The sequence below is a fragment of the Muscardinus avellanarius genome (assembly GCF_963383645.1).
Source record: "Muscardinus avellanarius genome assembly, chromosome: 1".
NCBI classification, from domain to species: Eukaryota; Metazoa; Chordata; class Mammalia; order Rodentia; family Gliridae; genus Muscardinus; species Muscardinus avellanarius.
The window spans coordinates 179,902,716-179,922,164 of NC_137786.1; the positions used below are offsets into that span (position 1 = coordinate 179,902,716).

At 39.8% G+C, this 19,449-nt stretch overlaps 1 protein-coding gene across 1 annotated transcript; it reads left to right on the top strand.

The window, feature by feature from the left end:
* Positions 1 to 18,099: 18,099 nt before the first annotated feature.
* LOC308258868 (olfactory receptor 52I2-like) lies at positions 18,100 to 19,065 on the top strand (the record flags this gene model as incomplete). The annotated part of the gene is made up of 1 exon (XM_080689491.1): positions 18,100 to 19,065. One exon carries the CDS (start codon positions 18,100 to 18,102, stop codon positions 19,063 to 19,065), a length of 966 nt encoding a protein of 321 aa, XP_080545617.1.
* Between the last annotated feature and the right edge of the window lie 384 nt (positions 19,066 to 19,449).

Genomic DNA, 19,449 nt, shown 5'->3' on the forward strand with positions numbered 1-19,449 from the left:
TTCTTCAATTTCAGATTCCTGCTGTTGGATTTTTTTTCTAAATTAGAAACTGTGTTCATTTTTTGAAGGATCATCTTCTAGGAGCGAGATTCTATTCTCCATGTGGTCTAATAGGTTGTTTGTACTTTGAATTGAGGCCTTTACTTCATTAATTGCATCCTTTATCTCTTTTTGGCTCTCTGAATTCTTTTCGAAACAGCTCTATTATTTCTACAGTTATTTTCCTGATTTGATCTTCTAGAAGTCTCTGAATTTCTGTTTTATCAGGTTCTGATGTTGTGGGGTTGTGAGCAATTATTGCTCCATTGTTATTCCTCTTTCCCATGATTTTGGAAGTTTGTGCCTTCTCTGGGTTCTTCCCTTGGGTCACTATGACTTCACTTAAGGTGCTCTGGATCTCAGTCCCCACTACTCCTTTATTAGGATGTATCACAGAGTCTCAGACCCAGAGAATCAAATGAGGCTGGTTTAGACCATGGGGGGGTGCCAGGTTGGGCGTTCTCCTATGGTGTGATATCTCTGCCACCGCCACTCCCCCACTGGGTCAAGTCCCTTGGAGTGCAGTACTGGGATTTCTCCTCTAGGGGCCGCAATTTGACTTACTGTTGATGAGTGCACTGATGGCGCTGTAGTGGACTTGGTGAATTCGCTGCTGTTGCCGCTGGTGGCAATATGGCGCTGCTGTCACACCCTTGGCTGTGAGGCTGGCGTATTTCTTCTCTGGTTTTGAGCTCTGCTCTGAGTCCCTTCAGGGTGTGCTGAGCCCAGCCACTGGGAGCTTTAGATGCTCCCTGTGCCGAAAAATCTGCCAAATCCCGCCTGGCTGTTCCACAGCGGCTCACCTTGGCTCGCTGTCCGCCACTTCTCTCTGGAGCCTGGTGGGCTGTTGAATGCGTTGGTCTGGTGCCATCTGGTGAACTCGCCGCTGCCACCGGCAGTAAGGTGCTGCTGCCGTGTCCTCGGGTGTGAGGCTGGTGTATCTCCTCTGTGGCTCTGAGCTCCATTCTGAGTCCCCCTCCTCTCTGGGGCCTGGTGCTGCAAGGAAAGATGGCGCCTGCACCGCTCCATGCCTCGGCTCTGGCTGCAGCTCTGCGGTCTGTTTTCTTTCTGGTGTCTTGTTTTTCCATCCCTCTTTTTCTCTGTCCCTTGTAATTACATTTTTTGTTTCTCTGCTGATGGTGTTTTCTGACTATGAAAGGCGCTGATTTTGTAGTAATAGAGATTGGTCGGTAGCGGGGCTCGTAAGCCCCGCTTTTCTCTGAAGTTTAATTTCTTGTTCACTGTCAGTGCAGATGTAAAATGATACAATTACTGGTAAAGTGTAAGGAGGTCCCTCAAAAAATTTAACAGGGGACTACTGTATGATGGAGCAACCTCACTTCTGAGTACACATCCCAATAATTGAAAAGAGGATCTCCTGAACTTAGTTATTGGCACACTCACATTCATAGTGAAAGAAAGTACATGAATTGGACAAAATTGTGAAATGTGTTATCGCTGATAGACTCTTGATTTCCTAGTTTTTTGGCTTTGTGACATTTTGTATATCTACATTTTTTATATGTATTGGTGGCAGTTACATTAGAGAGTTGTAAAAACTGAAAGAGATAACCTTTGGAAAATGTCTTCCAGCATGTCTGGCACATAGAAAGATTTTAGAAGTCTAACCAAACTTGGACCTTTTGTTTTTTCTTCCAGGATGCACTCTATATCCTTACTCTAAAATTTAGGTATCCTCTAAGGACTTGAAGAAACAAAGACTTTTCAAGTACTAAGCATCTACCCCCTTCTGTATTTAAAAAGCTCCAAGGGCAGAGAACAGAAAAATTGGTCTCTGGAGAAGTTAGTGTCTGGGTATTGGGCATAGGCCAAGGAAACCTGTGTGTCCCGGGAATAGGCAAGATGATAGAGAATCTAACAGGGAAGAATGGCGCCCAGTGGGAAGTGTCTGAAAAGGACAGTACTTACATGCCTCTCCATTGTTATCTCTGATCTCCTGTGTCTCGTACTGCTTTTCCTGAAGGGTCCTGCACAAATTCTCCTGCTAGTGGGTGTAAGAAGTATGTACTACCAGGCATGGACTATCACGGAAAGTTGAAGAGAGAAAACTCCAGGGATGTGGGTAACTAACCTGGGGACTGAGGGTTGACTTGGTAGAGTTTCAAGGCCAGAAAGGAGGATTAAAGTCCTCAACCCAACTATACAGGTATCTGCAGGTCTGGAGGGTACTTCTGATGCCAAGAGTTTCTTCTGGAAGTGATGGGAGGGTAGAGGATGTGGGAGAGGGAATCAAAACATAGGGTGACTTTAGTTAAAGTAGAGAGAAGTGGTAAAGTCTCACTTTGAATTGGTGGAGAGGCAGTTTTCAGGGACCAATAAGAGTCATGATAAAAACAACCCAGTAGTAGAGCTGATTGGAAGTGTGTTTGGTTGAAGAGTAGGGGCATAGGGTTATCATAAGGAGAAAGGCTCCATTAAAATGCATTATACATTGATTTTTGACCTATGAATTCCCTATTCTTTAAATAGGAATGAAAACCTTATACAGCCTATGATTTGCTTATTGATGTTGTAACTTCTCTAAGTTTTCAGTGATAGACTCTCTGAGTCTTCAGGTGAGCATCTCTGCAGGGTTGGAGGCAGAGGCAGGTGCAAGTGCAGGACTGGAGATGCATCTTAGGAGAGCTTGGCCGGAGCTTTATGAAGAGAGCTTTATGAAGAGAGGGACCTCTACAACCAGGAAGGAGCTGTATCTGTATTTTTGCCTGAGTAGCAGCCATGTGGTGTATTTATTTGTTCACATTATGAAGTATATCACACTTGTAAACCTTCTACTTTTGTGTCTTACAGTATGTATGTTGCACTTAACTCAAGAGTTAATCACAAATTAAGGCAGCAGAAAGTGATGTTAAAAGAAGTTACTGGAATGGCAACAGAAATGTAAAGAGGTCACTGTTGATCTTGACAAGAAAAATTATAGTGGCAATAGGTTGAGTGAGATAAAAATTTTAAAGAAGATTCAACAGACCAAAATAAAATTCCTATACTTTGTAAACTTCTCAAAGTGCTAATGAAGAAGAAAGTGGACTAGGTGTGGTGGTATATGCCTGTAACCCCAGTGCGTAGGAGGCTGAGACAAAAGGATTGCAGGTGTGAGGCTAGCTTCAGCAACTTAGGGAAACCCTATTTTTTTAAAAAAAAGGACTGGCAATTTATCTCAGAGATAGAATGCCCACAGGTTCAATATGCAGTTTCACAAAACAAATAAACAAACAAATTATCTCTGAGCATCATGAAAGGTATGTGTAGTTAGAAGTTTCCTGGACCAGAGAGAGGAAGGATAGGACGGGTTAGGGTTAAGGCTGCCCTCAAAAGAAAAGCATGTTTATAGAGTGGCCAGGACATCCTGGATAAGAGGGGAATGGAGAAGCAGGCATTTGGAATCCCCAACTATTTTTCAGCTATTTAGAAAGTGGTGCTCAACTCTGAATTTGTGTCATCAAGATCACACAGAACAGTTCCAGGCATATCCAAATATTTTCCACTCTTCACCTCTGTTATACTTCAAAAACTTCCCTGTCTTTCCATCTATCACCAAAGACTACATACAACAAAGTTCTCATGATCTGTGATACAGAGCCTGCCACTTCATTAAGTCTGTCTCTTTAGAAAGCATTATTTATGTTTCAAGCTTTTGTTTCAGTGATGGGTTGGTTTGTTTCAATAAGATCTCGGTATGTGATAAAGTCTCAGATATTTATTCTTTTACCGAATTCCTCAGGGTGCCCACAACACTGATGCTAGCGCCTGAGGGTAGAGTTACCAGTGATCAGCTCTTTGAGATGCAAATGAAAGGGGCAAATATATATGCTATGTGGTTGGGATGGAAAATCAGGTGAATGTTTTTTTAGTGCTTGGCTAACAGAAAATATCTACTGAAGCAAATGGGATCCTGAACCTGAAATCCCATCAATCTCACCTGTCCAGTTGTTCAGGGAGGGTGCAGACCTCTGAAGAGAAAGTAGCAATAATTAAGTAGAGACAGAGTCCAAGTGTAAAGATATAGTCACTTATCAATCTGAAAGCCCTTTATTGAGGGGAAACCCAGGAAGTGATAGATTAAATTAGCCTGAGCCTTGGCATCATGCATCTTCATTAAATTTTACCTGGAAACCTAGGAAACAGTTCTTTGGTTATATATGACTCCTGATAAGTTAACACAAGGCACTTAATTGGAGTAGTGAACCACTAGGCTGAGACCTTGAGAGATGCAATATTAGGTCAATGAGAGATTGAAGAAAGAGTTCAAATGAGCTTAATACGGTTTAGTATAAACTTAAGACTCTAGGTCCAGATCTGGGACCAAACTACACATGCATTTTCCAGGAAAGTGTAATGACCTAAGAATGACAGGAAAATCAGAGGGGGCAGCACTTTAGCCTGGATCAAGATGCTTCTCATACCCACTTCCACTTTACTTGTCATCCTATATAATTTTGTCAAGAGTAGTTATATATAAATAGATGTGCTAAGCACTCTTAGACTTTTTTTTTTATTAGAGATGGGTTGTAGGTAAATGTATGAGCTCTGTATAATGGTTAGATTGGAACTTGGTCCTGTATATAAGTGAGACATCCTCAACTGGGAGATCTTGAGAGGACAAGAGGACAGATTTCGTCAATTCAGGTTGTGTTGGTATGAGTGTGTGTGTGTGTGTGTGTGTGTGTGTGTGTGTGTGTTTGTCTGTGTGTGTAACTTGGCCTTGGAGTCACAATTAGCCACTGAAGTATGCTATTTGGAGCAATCCATAACTATAGGATTAAGCAGGGAAAATAGTCTCAGTTTTGTTAGCTACTCTCTATTGAGCACCTGTGTGCCAAGCATCATGATGAGCACTTCTTAAACAAATTTTTAAATTGGTGCATTGTAGTCATACATCTTAATGGGGTACAGGATGGTAGAGGCATGCATGCACACATCACTCATTTAGCCCTTCTCCACTTCCCACCCCATACCCTCCCACTCCCTCCTTCTCATGTTTGGTTTAGTGATTGACTTTGATGTTTATGAATGTACATCACGTACATTAGGGAGTTTCCCTCTTCCCTTTCTCATCCCCCTCAGTTAGGTCACCTTATTTGCTCATCTATGGTTTCTCCTTCTTTGTCTAGAGTTTCTCCTATGACCCTTTCCCCCCCCTAGCTTCCACATATTAGGGAGATTGTTTGATTTTTTACTTTTTGTGACTGACTAATCTCACTTAGCATAATGTTCTTCAGTTCCATCTAGTTTACATAGCTTCTCATTTAAATCTCAAAACATCACTTTGATTCAGGGACTACTGTCTCCATCTCACCAACAGGCAAAGTAAGGCTTGCATTGTTTACGTAATGTGACCAAAACAAAATGCTGGGGAATGAGAGACTAGGGATTTAAGTCTAGGATGTATGACTCTAGAAGATGGGTTGATTTCTTGTGTTTTCCTGCTTTCTGATGATACAGGCACGACAACATGATATGCAGAATTGTTGTACTGTATTCCAAGAGGAAGTAAGTGTTGCTAAAAGAAGATCAACAACCCCCAAGTATGAGTGATACGACTGAATGAAGAAGGGTCCCTGGTATAGAGTGTTTTCAGAGGACTTTGGAATGTGTCCATGCCCAATAGCATAATAATTCATGGAGTCCAACCAACCTAAAGGGCAAGGAATGAAAGGATTTAAGGAAGGAATGGAATGGCAGTTTATGCTGACCATTTATTTCAGGTTCACCCTCCTAGGTCATAACACATAAGATGACAGGGCAACACCTGAAGGAGGTAGATGTAGGCAAAGGCTGTACAAAACTGCAATTGTTGAGTGTTGAAGGAATTGGATCCCAGCTGCACAGCATAGTAGGTTTCTTTGCCAAGTGAAGTCATAACACTTTTTTTGGGTAAGTATTCACAGTTTTTTTGTTGTTTTTACTTTTAATGTGGGTTTGAGTGTATATCTTGGAGTTACAATTGGAAAGACCTTGCCTCATATGTCAAGTTTACTACATACTTTTCTGTGATAATACATGAAATATTTTATCTATTTTAAATTATGTCAACTGTTTCTCATGGATGATTGATCATATTGCAAGTTGAAAAATACATTCAGATTACAAATACTATATATATCATACTGGCATATTTGATCATCTTTTAAAAATGCTTGACAGTTGCTGGGTGTGGTGGTGCATGCTTGTAATCCCTGCGCTTGGGAGGCAGAGACAGGAGGATCGTGCAGGTTCGAAGCCAGCCTTGCTGGCTTAAGAGACCTTGTTTCCAAATAAAAATATAAAATAGGTCTGGGAGTATAGCCCAGAGGTAGAAGGGTTTCCAGGAACCCCAGTACCACCAAAAAAAAAAAAAAAGTTTGACAGTTAAGCACTGTGGCACATGCCTGTAATTCCAGTACTTGATTGGGAGACTGATACAGAGTGATCACAGGTTCAAGGCACTTAGCAGTTTATTGAGATTCTCAGCATCTTAGTAAAATAAAAAATAAAAAATACAGCAGTTCTGGGGGTATAGTTCAGAGGTAAAATCCTTGGGTCCAACTCCAATACCAAAAAATTTTGGTGGGAGGGGGGAAGGGAAAATGGGGGCGGGGGGGGAGAGGGCACCAAATATAGCTTAAATGTATACTATTTATGTTCAATTAAAAAATTGTTAAAAAATTTTAAAAAAAGTAAAAAAAAAGTGTTTTGCTAAGCTGGGCGTGGTGAAGCACACTTGTAATCCCAGCATTTGGGAGGCTGAGACCAGAGGATCATGGTTTGTGACAGTCTTACCTACTTAGTGAGGCCCTCTGAAACTTAGCGAGACCCCATTTCAAATTAAAAAGAATAAAAAAAAATAGGGCAGGGGGTGTAGTTCAGAGGTCAAATGCTCCCTTTTTTTGCAGGTTACAGACCTGCAAAAAAAAAAAAAAAGTGCTTTGCTTTCTAAAGCAAAACTTTTTTTGTTATCTGGAATGTCTTTGTAGTTCATCATTAAAAGGGAGGTAGTTTTATGAAGAATTAGAATATTTATCAGAGATTTTATCTATGAGTTAGTCTCAAGGATTTATTTATAATTATTTAATCTATTAATTGGACCTAGCCAAAGGAAATCCAGATTAAACTTAAGAGAAGGTAGATATTATATTATCTAATATTTTAAAATCTACTATAGAAAATAATAATACTTTTCTCTAATGATACCATTTTGCCTGATTAATTAATGAATTTTTTTCAATCACAAAGGTGCTTTTTGATGCTTTGTCTTGGCAGTTTACCAAGGATGTCTACCAGGACATGTTTGTTATCAAGAAGTTCATTGTTTCATTTAACAATTATTATCAGTAACTAAGCATAAGAGATTAAAGATAAATTGGATACCAGAGGGACTCCAGATAATGGAGGGGAAATCTCAGCAGCGCTAGAATGGAAAGATAGGAGAGGAAGAAGGCTGTGGTTGATTAATGGAGGAGCTACATCCAAATATGTGTAAAAGTATGAATATAGCATGGTTAATGTGGACACTCATTGTTGGGAGGGGGGAAGAGAAGTGTTGGAGGAAGGGTACCAAGCACAGTTTAAATGTATACCATTTTCAATAAAAAATAAATTCAATGCTACATTCCTATAAAAATTAGTATGATTTATTATTTTGTAGAAATTGTGAACCATATACATATACATATATTCTATTTTGCACTATATAGATCAGCATATTGGCATATGACACAAATATAAGATACACACTTGGGTGCAATAAAATCAGAGTATTTGAGCCATTTATGGTCTCTCATAGGTTAGCATAGTAAAATCTTTGAAAACTCATAAGAAAAACACCTAACATTGGGCATGGAATGGTGTAGGATAGAGAGCAGAGAAGAACCCCCAAAGAAAGAAACTGAAGAGTGGATTCTTGAACACTGAATAGAAATTAGTAAGGGAAAGAATCTTGAGGAAAATGGGAAGATAGAGCAGGGTAGCTTAATCATTTGAAAGTTTTCTGATATGAGAATGCCACCATTTGAGAATAATCCCCACTTCATCAACACCACAGACAAGAACATATTTTATAGGGCTACATCTTTTCTTATAATATTTTATACATTAACAGGAAAGCAGCCTCTCCTGGGATGCTGGCGCCACCCTACAACCACACAGTGGAAACCCCTGCTGCCTTCTTCCTCGTAGGCATTCCAGATTTGCAGTCTTCCCATCTTTGGCTGGCCATCTCACTGAGTGCCATGTACACCATAGCCCTGCTAGGAAATACCCTCATCGTGACTGTCATCTGCCTGGATTCCACTCTGCAAGAGCCCATGTATTGCTTCCTGTGTGTCCTGGCTGCTGTGGACCTTGTCATGGCCTCCTCTGTGGTACCCAAGATGGTGAGCATCTTCTCCTCGGGACACAGCTCCATCAGCTTCAATGCTTGTTTCACTCAGATGTACTTTGTCCATGCGGCCACAGCTGTGGAGACAGGGCTGCTTCTGGCCATGGCTTTTGACCGCTATGTGGCCATCTGTAAGCCCCTGCACTACCAGAGAATCCTCACCCCTCAAGTGATGCTGGGGATGATTGTGGCCATCATCATCAGAGCTCTTATCTTCATGACTCCACTGAGCTGGATGTTGACTCATCTGCCTTTCTGTGGCTCCACTGTGGTTCCTCATTCCTACTGTGAACACATGGCTGTGGCCAAGTTAGCATGTGCTGACTCCATGCCCAGCAGTCTCTACAGTCTTATTGGTTCCTCCATTATTGTGGGCTCTGATGTGGTTTTCATTGCTGCCTCCTATATCTTAATTCTCAGGGCAGTGTTTGGTCTTTCCTCCAAGAATGCTCGGTGGAAGGCATTAAGCACCTGTGGCTCCCATGTGGGTGTTATGGCCCTGTACTATCTTCCTGGGATGGCATCCATCTATGTAGCTTGGCTAGGGCAGGACATGGTGCCCCTGCATATTCAAGTGCTGTTAGCTGACTTGTATTTGGTCATTCCACCCACCTTGAACCCTATCATCTATGGCCTGAGGACCAAACAGATACAGGAGAGAACACAGAGTTTACTGATTTTCTGCCTTTTTGGATACTCTGGTCAAAGTTTTTAAACAAAAACTGTTCAGACCTTGAGAATTCTAGCCAAATTAAAAAAGCTTTGTTAATTTATGGAGGTGTATTGGTTTGCCCGACACTAAAGGAATTCTAATATGATGCTGTACAAAGCATACTTGCATTGCTTTTAATATCTATCAAGAATGTCAATGAAGTTATTCTGATTTTCTGTAATTTTTATTAGTATTTGAATCAAGGATAAGTTCTGAAGAGAATATATTTGAGATTTTTCTTTTAAAAATTTTTTTTGGTTCTTGGTAGTCATACATCTCAATGGGGTACAAGATGATAGAGGCATACATGCATACATCACTCATACAGCCACTCCTCAATTCCCACCCCAATTTCTCTCTCCTCCCTTTTTTCATGTTTGGCTTAGTGATTGACTTTGATATGTTTGTGAATGTACCTCATGTTCATTAGGGTAGATTTGGGATTTTTTTTTCCTTAGCTTTTGACACATGTTTCCAACCTAATCACCTACTTCTGCTGAGAAAACAACTGTCCCCCTCCACCCATGCCTGCCTTTTCTTATCAGAATTACTCTCCCTCTATGTGAATCTATGGAAGAAGCTGTTACTATTCTGTCCTATGGACTTCTTTAAAAAACTCAGAAAAAGATAGTATAACAAAATGTTTTCTTGTGAATGGTTTATTTTAATTTATTATGTTAGTTGTACATATTTATCAGACACAGTGTGATAATTTATCTTATGTGTGTGTGTAATGATCAGCTCAGGGTATTTATCATTTCTATCTCCCTAAACATCTTTTGAATTATTCATTAATGCATTCTAACTGTAATACTATTAGTATCACACCACTATAATACTATACAGTGACTATACTAATTACACTATTAGCATTGTCACCCCACTATGCTGTAAAACAGTAGAACTTATTATATTTTAGCTTCCAGATATGAGAGAAAACATGATATACTAGTGTTTCAGAGTATGACTTATTTTCCTTAATGTGATAATTTTCAGTTTCATTATATTTGTAGAAAAGACATAATTTTGTTTTTCTTTATATGTGAATACTATTCCACTATGTATATATAGCACATATATATATAGCACATATATAGATGAATAGATTTTAAAAATCTCTTCATTTGGTGATGGATACTTAGGCTGGTTCTATAACTTGGCTATGTAATTTGGCTATTGTAAATAGTTCTATGAAAAACATGAAAATGCATGTATCTTTTTTATTGGTGCATTGTAGTCATACATCTTAATGGAGTATAAGATGGCAGAGGCATACATGCACATATCACTCATTTAGCCCTTCTCCAATTCCCACCTCATTCCCTCTCCCTCCCTCCTTCTTATGTTTGGTTTAGTGATTGACTTTGATATGTTTGTGAATGTACATCGTGTACATTAGGAAATTTCCCTCTTTCCCCTTCCCATTCCCCTTGGTTTGGTCACCTTATTTGCTCATCTATGGTTTCTCTTTCTTTGTCTAGGGCTCCTCCTATGACCCATTTTCTTCCCAGCTTCAGCATATTAGGGACAATATCCAAATTTTACTTTTTGTGACTGGTTAATCTCACTTAGCATAATGTTCTTCAGTTCCATCCATTTCCCTGTAAATGATATAATTTTATTCTTTATGGCTGATTAAAATTCCATTGTGTACATATCCCATAGTTTTGTAATTCATTCATCTGTTGATGGACATCTTGGATGGTTCCGTAGTTTGGCAATTGTGCAATTATCTTTAAAGTATGCCAGCTTTAATTCTTTTGGATACCTAGGAGTGATAAATGTGGAGCATATGGTAACTCTATTTTAGTTTCTCTAGGAACCTCCATGTTGTTTTCACAGTGGCCATATTAATTTACAATGTTACCAATGGCTAGGGTTCATTTTACCCATATCCTTGATTGAATTTATTGTTATTTGCATTTGTGTGTGTGTGTTTGTGTGTGTTATTGGGGATTGAAACCAGGGGTATTCTACCTCTGAACTACACCCCCAGTCCTATTGTTTTCTTTTAATTTTAAAACAGGATTTCACTAAGTTACCATGTGTTGGCCTCAAACTTCCTTCTCAGCCTTCTAAGTACTGAGATTAGAAGTGTGTGCTACTGTACGTAGCTTGTTATTTATATTCTTTTATTAAAAATATATATTTACTGGTACATTATAATTACACGTAATAATGAGGTATAGAGTGATAGTAACCTGAACACAGTGGTTGATGTATTTCCCTCCAGATCCCACCTCACCCTCTCCCCTTCCTAGTACAGGTCATTGAGATTGGTATTCATAATTTCATATACGTACACAGCGTTATTTGAACTGTTACCTTCATCCTTGATGATTGCCTCTTTGATTGCAGTGAGGTAAAATCTCAATGTAGTTTTGATTTCAATTTCTTTGATGGCTAAACATGTTGAACATTTTTTTCATATAATTATTGGTCATGTTCACGTCTTTTGAGAAATATCTGTTCAGTTTATTTGTCCATTTATTGAATGCTTTATTTGTTTTTATCTTGTGTTGAGTTTTTTGAGTTTTTTATGTATTCTGGATAATAATCATCAGCAGAAGAGTAGCTGCCAAATATTTCTCCCCATTCTGCTAACTCTTTCTTCACTGTTATTTGTTGCCTTTGCTGTGCAGAAGCTCTTTAATTTGATGCCATCCTACTTATCAATTCTTGCTATTATTTTCTGAGCTATAGAAGTCCTATTCAGATAGTCATTGCCTTTGCCTATAGATTGAAGTCTTTCCTATGTTTTTTTTTTAAGTTTTAACACTTCAGGTCTTCTTCTTAGATCTTACATCCATTTTAAATTAGCTTTTGCATAGGGTGAGAGATAGGGATCTAGTTACAGTCTTCTACAATACCCAGTTTTCCTAGCACCATTTGTTAAAAAGCTTTTTTCCAATGTATGTTTTTGGTGCCTTTGTCAAGGATAAAGATGACTGTGTCTGTTTGGGTTTATCTCTGTATCTTTTAGCCTATTACACTGGTCTAGTATTGTGCTGTTTTGTTACTATGATTCTATAGTATAGGTTGATATCAAGTATTGTAATACCTCTAGCTTTACTGTTTTTGCTTAGAATTTCTTTGTGTATTCTGAGTTTTGTTCTTTCATGTCTTATTAGTCAGATGTCCTTTGCTGTAAACAAAATACCCGACAAGAACATCTTAGAGGAGAAAAGGCTTATTATGGCCCATGGTTTTGGAGGTTTTGGTTCACTGGGTGACCTCCAAAGCATAAATGGCCATGATAATGGCAAGGTGCACAGGGGTTCACTGGTCTCCATCCTGGAGTCAAGAAGCAAAGATAGAGCAAGAGGAGGCCGGGCGTGGTGGCACACGCTTGTAATCCCCGCCTTTGGGAGGCAGAGACAGGAGGATCGCACAGGTTCGAAGCCAGCCACGCATGGGCTTAGGAGACCCTGTTTCCAAATAAAAATGTAAAAATAGGTCTGGGAGTGTAGCCCGGAGGTAGAAGGGCTTCCAGGAACCCCAGTACTACCAAAAAAAAAAAAATAGAGCAAGAGGAGGGGATGAAAGACACATGTAAACCCTGAAGCCACACCTCATGGCCTACCTCTTCTAGCCACAACTTGCCTAAATTACTGCTCAGTAAATTCATTCAAATTATTAATCCATCAACAGATTTATCCATTGAGAAGATAACAACCCTCATAATTCAATTATTTCACCTCTGAACATCTTTGCATTGCCAACATATGAGCTTTTTCAGGGAACATTTAATATACAGACCATAGCAATACAAATTTTAGTTTGTTGTTTTTTTTAGTCCCGTGAAGAATATCACTGGTATTTTTTTATGGACTTCACGAGAATGCCAACATTTTATCTTCTAAGAAATGATAGAATTTTCAATGCCCTTTTCTTTTCTGTCAGCAATATTTTATAAAATAAAATGTTAACTTAAAAAAATGGAAGGCACTGGACTTGATCGTGTATGCTTATAATCCTAGTATTTTGGAGGCTGAGACAGAAGGATTGCAGGTTCACGGCCAGCCTCAGCTACTTAGAGATGTCCTTCACAACTTAGTGACATTCTGTTTCAAAATAAAAAACTTAAAAAAAATAGGGCTGGAGGTTTAGCTCGGAGGAAGAATACCACTGAGTTCAATCTCCAGTACCACACCCCCTCCCACACACACACAAATAAAAAAGGAATTTGTGCACTGTAGTCATACATCTTAATGAAGTACAAGATAGTAGAGGCATACATGCACACATCACTCATTTAGCCCTTCCCCAATTCTCACCCCATTCCCTCCTTCTCATGTTTGGCCTAGTGATTGAATCTAATATGTTTGTGAATGTACATCATATACATTAGCAAATTTCTCTCTTTCCTCCTCCCATCCTCCTTAGCTAGGTCACTTTATTTGCTCATTTATGGTTTCTCCTTCCTCATCTAGAGTTCCTCCTATAACCCTTTTCCTCCTTAGTTTCCTCATATTAGGGAGAGCATTTGACTTTTTACTTTTTATGACTGACTAATCTCACTTAATATAATGTTCTCCAGTTCCATCCATTTCCTTGTAAATGGTGTAATTTTGTTTTTTTTTTTATGACTGAGTAAAATTCCATTGTGTACATATCCCATAGTTTTTTTTGTGTGTGGTACTGGGGGTGGAACCCAGGGGCTTTCTACCTTTGGGATATACTCCCAGATCTTTTTTATATTTTATTTGGAAACAGGGTCTCACAAAGTTGCCGAGAGCCTCACTAAGTAGTTGAGGCTGGCTTCGAACCTGTGCGATCCTCCTGTCTCAGCCTCCCAAGCATGGGGATTACAGGCGTGCACCACCACGCTGGGCTACATATCCCATAGTTTTGTAATTCATTCATCTGTTGATGTACATCTTGGCTGGTTCCATAGTTTGGCATTGAGACATGCCTTCTGAAGAAAGAACAATTGATGGGTTTATACTAATATTTTAATCAGAGAACAACACCAGTTTTCTAATTGGTAGTTGAGAACTACTGCACTGATTCACACTGGCTCACAAAAAAATAAGAAATCAGATGCTCTCCCCAATATGTGAAAGCTAGGGAGAAAATGGGTCATAGGAGGAACTCTAGATGAAGAAGGGGAAAAATGTAGATGAGCAAATAAGGCGACCTGAGAGAATGAGAGGGGGGAAGAGAGAAATTCTCTGATGTTCATGATGTACATTAACAAACATATCAAAGTCAATCACATGACTTCTCAAAAACATGAGAAGGAGGGAGGGGAATGGAATGGGAATTGGGTAAGGACTAATTGGATGATGTGTGCATGTGTGCCTCCACCATCTTGTACTCCATTAAGATATATGACTACAACGCACCAATAAAACGTTAAAAAATAAATTGAAAACAAAACAAAGCAAAACAAAAGAACGTGGACAAATTGAAGTGCTTGTGTACTGTTGCTATAGAGGTACAATGGTGCCACCACGGGTAAAGGAGGTTTTTAAGAAAATGGGACTACAGTACAGTATAGCAATCTCACTTCTGGGTATATATCCAAAGAAGTTAAATATGAATCTTCAGGACATACATTAGATCCCCTATGTTCATAGTGGCAACTAAGTACATAAACTGTACAAAATAGTGAAATGTGCTCTGATTGATTGGATGTGCATGTTGAGTCTCTGGCTTAGTACCCATGCGACCTTCTACGTGGCTCACATTCATCACTCACATGTAGATGGCAGCTCCGTAAGAGTGTTGTGAAAAGTGAACAAGGGTAGACTTTGAGAAGCATATGTTAGAGTGCCTGGCACATGGCAGGCTTTCACAAATTTAAACAATCTGGGATCTCTTCCTTTTAGGATGCACTTTATATTATATATTATTAGCCTATCATTTGGGCATCTTCTGAGGACAAGATGAAACAGACTCTTTAGCCACTAAGCACCCATCTCCCCTGCCTTTTGGAAAGCCCCAGAGGCAAAGCACAGAAACAAACTAGTCTCAGGAGGAATTGCAGTGTGTGGCTGCTGGGCAGAGGGAACCCCAGTGTTCAGGGAATAGGTGGTATGAGAAACTGTCATTGGGAAGAATGGCTCCCAGTGGGAGGTCTTTCAAAAGAACAATACTCACCATGACTCTCTATTGTTATCTCTGATCTCCTGTGGCTTTTACTGCTTCTCCTGAAGGGTCCTGCATAAACCCTCCTTCTATTGGGTAAAAGAAGAGTGGACTACTAGGCAGAGACCATCATAGAAAGTTAGATAGAAAACTCTAGGGATGTGGTTAACTGACCTGGGGGCTGAGGGTTGGCTTGATGGAGTCTCAAGGCCAGGATCACTCCAGAAAGTGTGATTCGAGTCCTCAACCCAACTATATAGGGATGGGTTGGTCTGGAAGGCACTGCTGATATCAAGAGCTTCTTTTGGAAGTGATGGGAGGGTGGAGAGGTAGGTGAGGGAACAGGAACATAAGATGACTACAGTTCAAAGCAGAGAGAAGTGGTAAGTAAAAGTTTGGGATGGTGTGGAGGCCACTTTGGGGAACCAAAAGTTATGATAAAAACAACTAAGTAGCAGGATGAATTGGGAATTTGCTGGGTTGAAGGAGGGAGGTACCAGGGTGGCACACAGGGTTATCTTAAATAGAAATCACTTATGTACTATTGCTTTTAAGATGCCTTTAATTTTAGTTATGTAAAATCTCTTAGGTAAGAATGTAAAGTTCTCACATGTCCTCTGATTTGCTTATAGTTGTTATATGACTTTTCAAGTTATTTTTCAATGAGTGACCCTCTGGATCTTCAGGTGAGTGTCTCTGCAAGGGTTGAAGGCAGAGTCGGGTGCAGGGTTGGGGATGCATCTTAGGAGAGCTTGGTCAGAGCTTTTTGAAGAGAGGGATTGCAACAACCGGGAAGAAGCTGTACCTGTATCTTTGCCTGAACTATATAGGTGTGTTCATATGTTTACATCATGAAATATATTATCCTGTATACTTTAGATTTCGGCACATTACAGTATATATGTTGCATTTATAAGACTTAGCAAAAAATAAGGGAGCAGGTATGAATGCTAAAAAGGTCACTGTATTGGCAACAGTTGTTTGATGGAGATCACTGTTATCTCCAGGAGGCAAGTGGATGGGACAGATATATGCAATATGGTTGGAACAGAGAATCAGGTGAATAATTATTGAGTTACTGGCTAACAGAGAAAATGTCTACTATAGCAGATGGGATACATCACAGAATTTCATCAACACAATTTACCTAATTATATAGGGAGAGACAGATTCCTAAATAGAAATTAGAATGGAGTAAGTAGTGACAGTGTGCAAAGATAAAGATATGGTAACTTCTCAGCCTGGAAACCCTTTACTGAGGGGAGGCAGAGGAAGCAAAGATCAAGATTGTCTTGAGTCCTGTCAAACAGGCACCTTCACTGAAGTTTGCCTGGGAAACTAGAAAGTATTTGGGGCTCTAAATGACCACTGTTAAGTCAACACAAGGCACACACAATTGGTGTGGTGACCCACTGAGTCCTTGTGCCTCAATATTGGAACAATGAGGAAATGAAGAAGGAATTAAAATGGGATTAATACCATCTGTTCCACAGTTGTGATCTTGAGTCTAGTTCTGAGACCAAGTGGCATGTTCATTTATCTGGAGAGTAGCATTATCTGAGAGTAATAGGTAAATACTTGGAGCAGCAATTCAGCCCAATTGGAGGTTCTTATCTTGATCAGGATTTTTACTCCATTCTTAATTTCATTTTGGGAAGAGTTATTTTATAGCAGGAGAGGTGTCAACCACTCTTAGACTTTGTTATTAGGAATGAATGGTAGTTAAATGTAAGAGAGATATTTTTCAGAAATATCAATAAAAAAGAGGAAGCAAAAATCCCAAATACCTAAACTTGAGAACTGTCCTTTAAATGGAGGCTGAACTCTGAATTGTGGTTATAAGATCTTTGTCATGTATAGCAACTGGTATGGACATATTTAGTTGCAGATTAAGGCAGGACAATAGAAAAGCTTCAGCCAATGCAGATTGAGTTGCTGGTTTTTAATTTTTAATATGGCCTGTGTATCAGCATTATTCATTTAAGTATGCTATTTAGAGGAACTAGGAACTACAGGTTTAAGTAGAAAACACAACCTCTTTTTATTTACTATATTTTATTGAACACTTATGTACTAATAATTATGCTAAATGATTTACATGCCTTCTCATTTAAATATCCAGATATTTCTTTGATGTAAGGACTATTATCCCCATTTTACTAATGATCAAATTAAGGCTTGGACTGTTTGCATCATTTGACCAAGGCAAAACTACTATCAAGTAACAGTGTAGGGTTTTCAGTCGAGGGAGTGTGACCCTAGAAGCATTGTTCTACCTCCCTTGTTTTCCTGCCTCTTGATGATATAGGAACAGCGACACATTTTGAGTGGGGTCATAGAAGTGTGTGGGATTTGTATGATGCATTCTGAGAGGAAGTAAGGGTTCCTAAAAAGTTACCCAACATCTTCCACGGTTGAATGGTACCAGCAAATGCAGAAGAGCTCTTTTGTATTTGGCATAAGGTGTGAACAAAATGTTTCTACTTTTGAATACACAAAATGAGTTCATAGAGTATTGGAATTTTCAGTTTAGGTCCCTCAGTGGTCAGCATGGGAGAGTTTTTGAAAGTTCAGAAGAAAGGTGTCTTATCTTGAGTATGGAATAGGAGAGGATCAGGAGCAGAGGAGACACCCAAAGAGGAAACTGAAGAGCTGATTCTGGCAAATGAAGAGAAATGAGTAAGAAAAAGAATCCTGATGAGGGTGAGTAGGGTGAGATGAGAATAGCCTTATTATATAACAGCTTTATGATCTAAGGATAACACCAAACTGAGAATACTCCCTAATTCACCACCACCACAGACAAGAACACAATTTACAAGACCACATCTTTCCTTACACCACTTTATACATTGACAGGAAAGTAGCCTCTCCTGGGATGCTGGCGTCACCCTACAACCACACAGTGGAGGCCCCTGCTGCCTTCTTCCTCGTGGGCATTCCAGGTTTGCAGTCTTCCCATCTTTGGCTGGCCATCTCACTGAGTGCCATGTACACCATAGCCCTGCTAGGAAACACCCTCATCGTGACTGTCATCTGCCTGGATTCCACTCTGCAAGAGCCCATGTATTGCTTCCTGTGTGTCCTGGCTGCTGTGGACCTTGTCATGGCCTCCTCTGTGGTACCCAAGATGGTGAGCATCTTCTCCTCAGGACACAGCTCCATCAGCTTCAATGCTTGTTTCACTCAGATGTACTTTGTCCATACAGCTACAGCTGTGGAGACAGGGCTGCTTCTGGCCATGGCTTTTGACCGCTATGTGGCCATCTGTAAGCCCCTGCACTACCAGAGAATCCTCACCCCTCAAGTGATGCTGGGGATGATTGTGGCCATTGTAACCAGAGCCTTCATATCCATGACTCCACTGAGTTGGATGTTGACTCATCTGCCTTTCTGTGGCTCCAATGTAGTTCTCCATTCCTACTGTGAACACATGGCTGTGGCCAAGTTAGCATGTGCTGACCCCATGCCCAGCAGTCTCTACAGTCTGATTGCTTCTTCTATTATTGTGGGCTCTGATGTAGCCTTCATTTCTGCTTCCTATATTTTGATTCTCAAGGCAGTATTTGCTCTCTCCTCTACAAATGCTCGGCGGAAGGCATTAAGCACCTGTGGCTCCCATGTGGGGGTCATGGCCCTGTACTATCTACCTGGGATGGTATCAGTTTATGTAGCTTGGCTAGGGCAGGACATGGTGCCCCTGCATATTCAAGTGCTGTTAGCTGACTTGTACTTGATTATTCCATCGACCTTAAACCCCATAATTTATGGCCTGAGGACCAAACAGATACGGGAGAGAACATTTGGTTTGTTGATGTGCTGCCATTTTGACCACTTCAGTTAGAGTTCATGAATACAAACGTATTTAGACCTTTTGAATTTCAGCCAATTGCCAAGATGTTTTAGAGATCTATGGAACAAGATTGGTTCACCTGGCACTATAGAAATTCTAAAATAAAGATGTAAAATGTACCCTTGTCTGATTTTTCAATTTCTAGCAAAAATATGAATGGGACAATCCTGACATTTTGTCAATAATGGTTTTTATATCAACTAGTAACAGAACAAGAAGCAAGTTTAGGTAGAGAATATAGATTTTAGATTTTTTCCATAGTTTCTGACCCATATTTATAACACTATTATCCAACTATACCCTTTGTTATCAAAACCACCTCTTTGGTACCTTGATAACTTTCCCTAACTCCCCTCCCCACAAATATACCTGTCT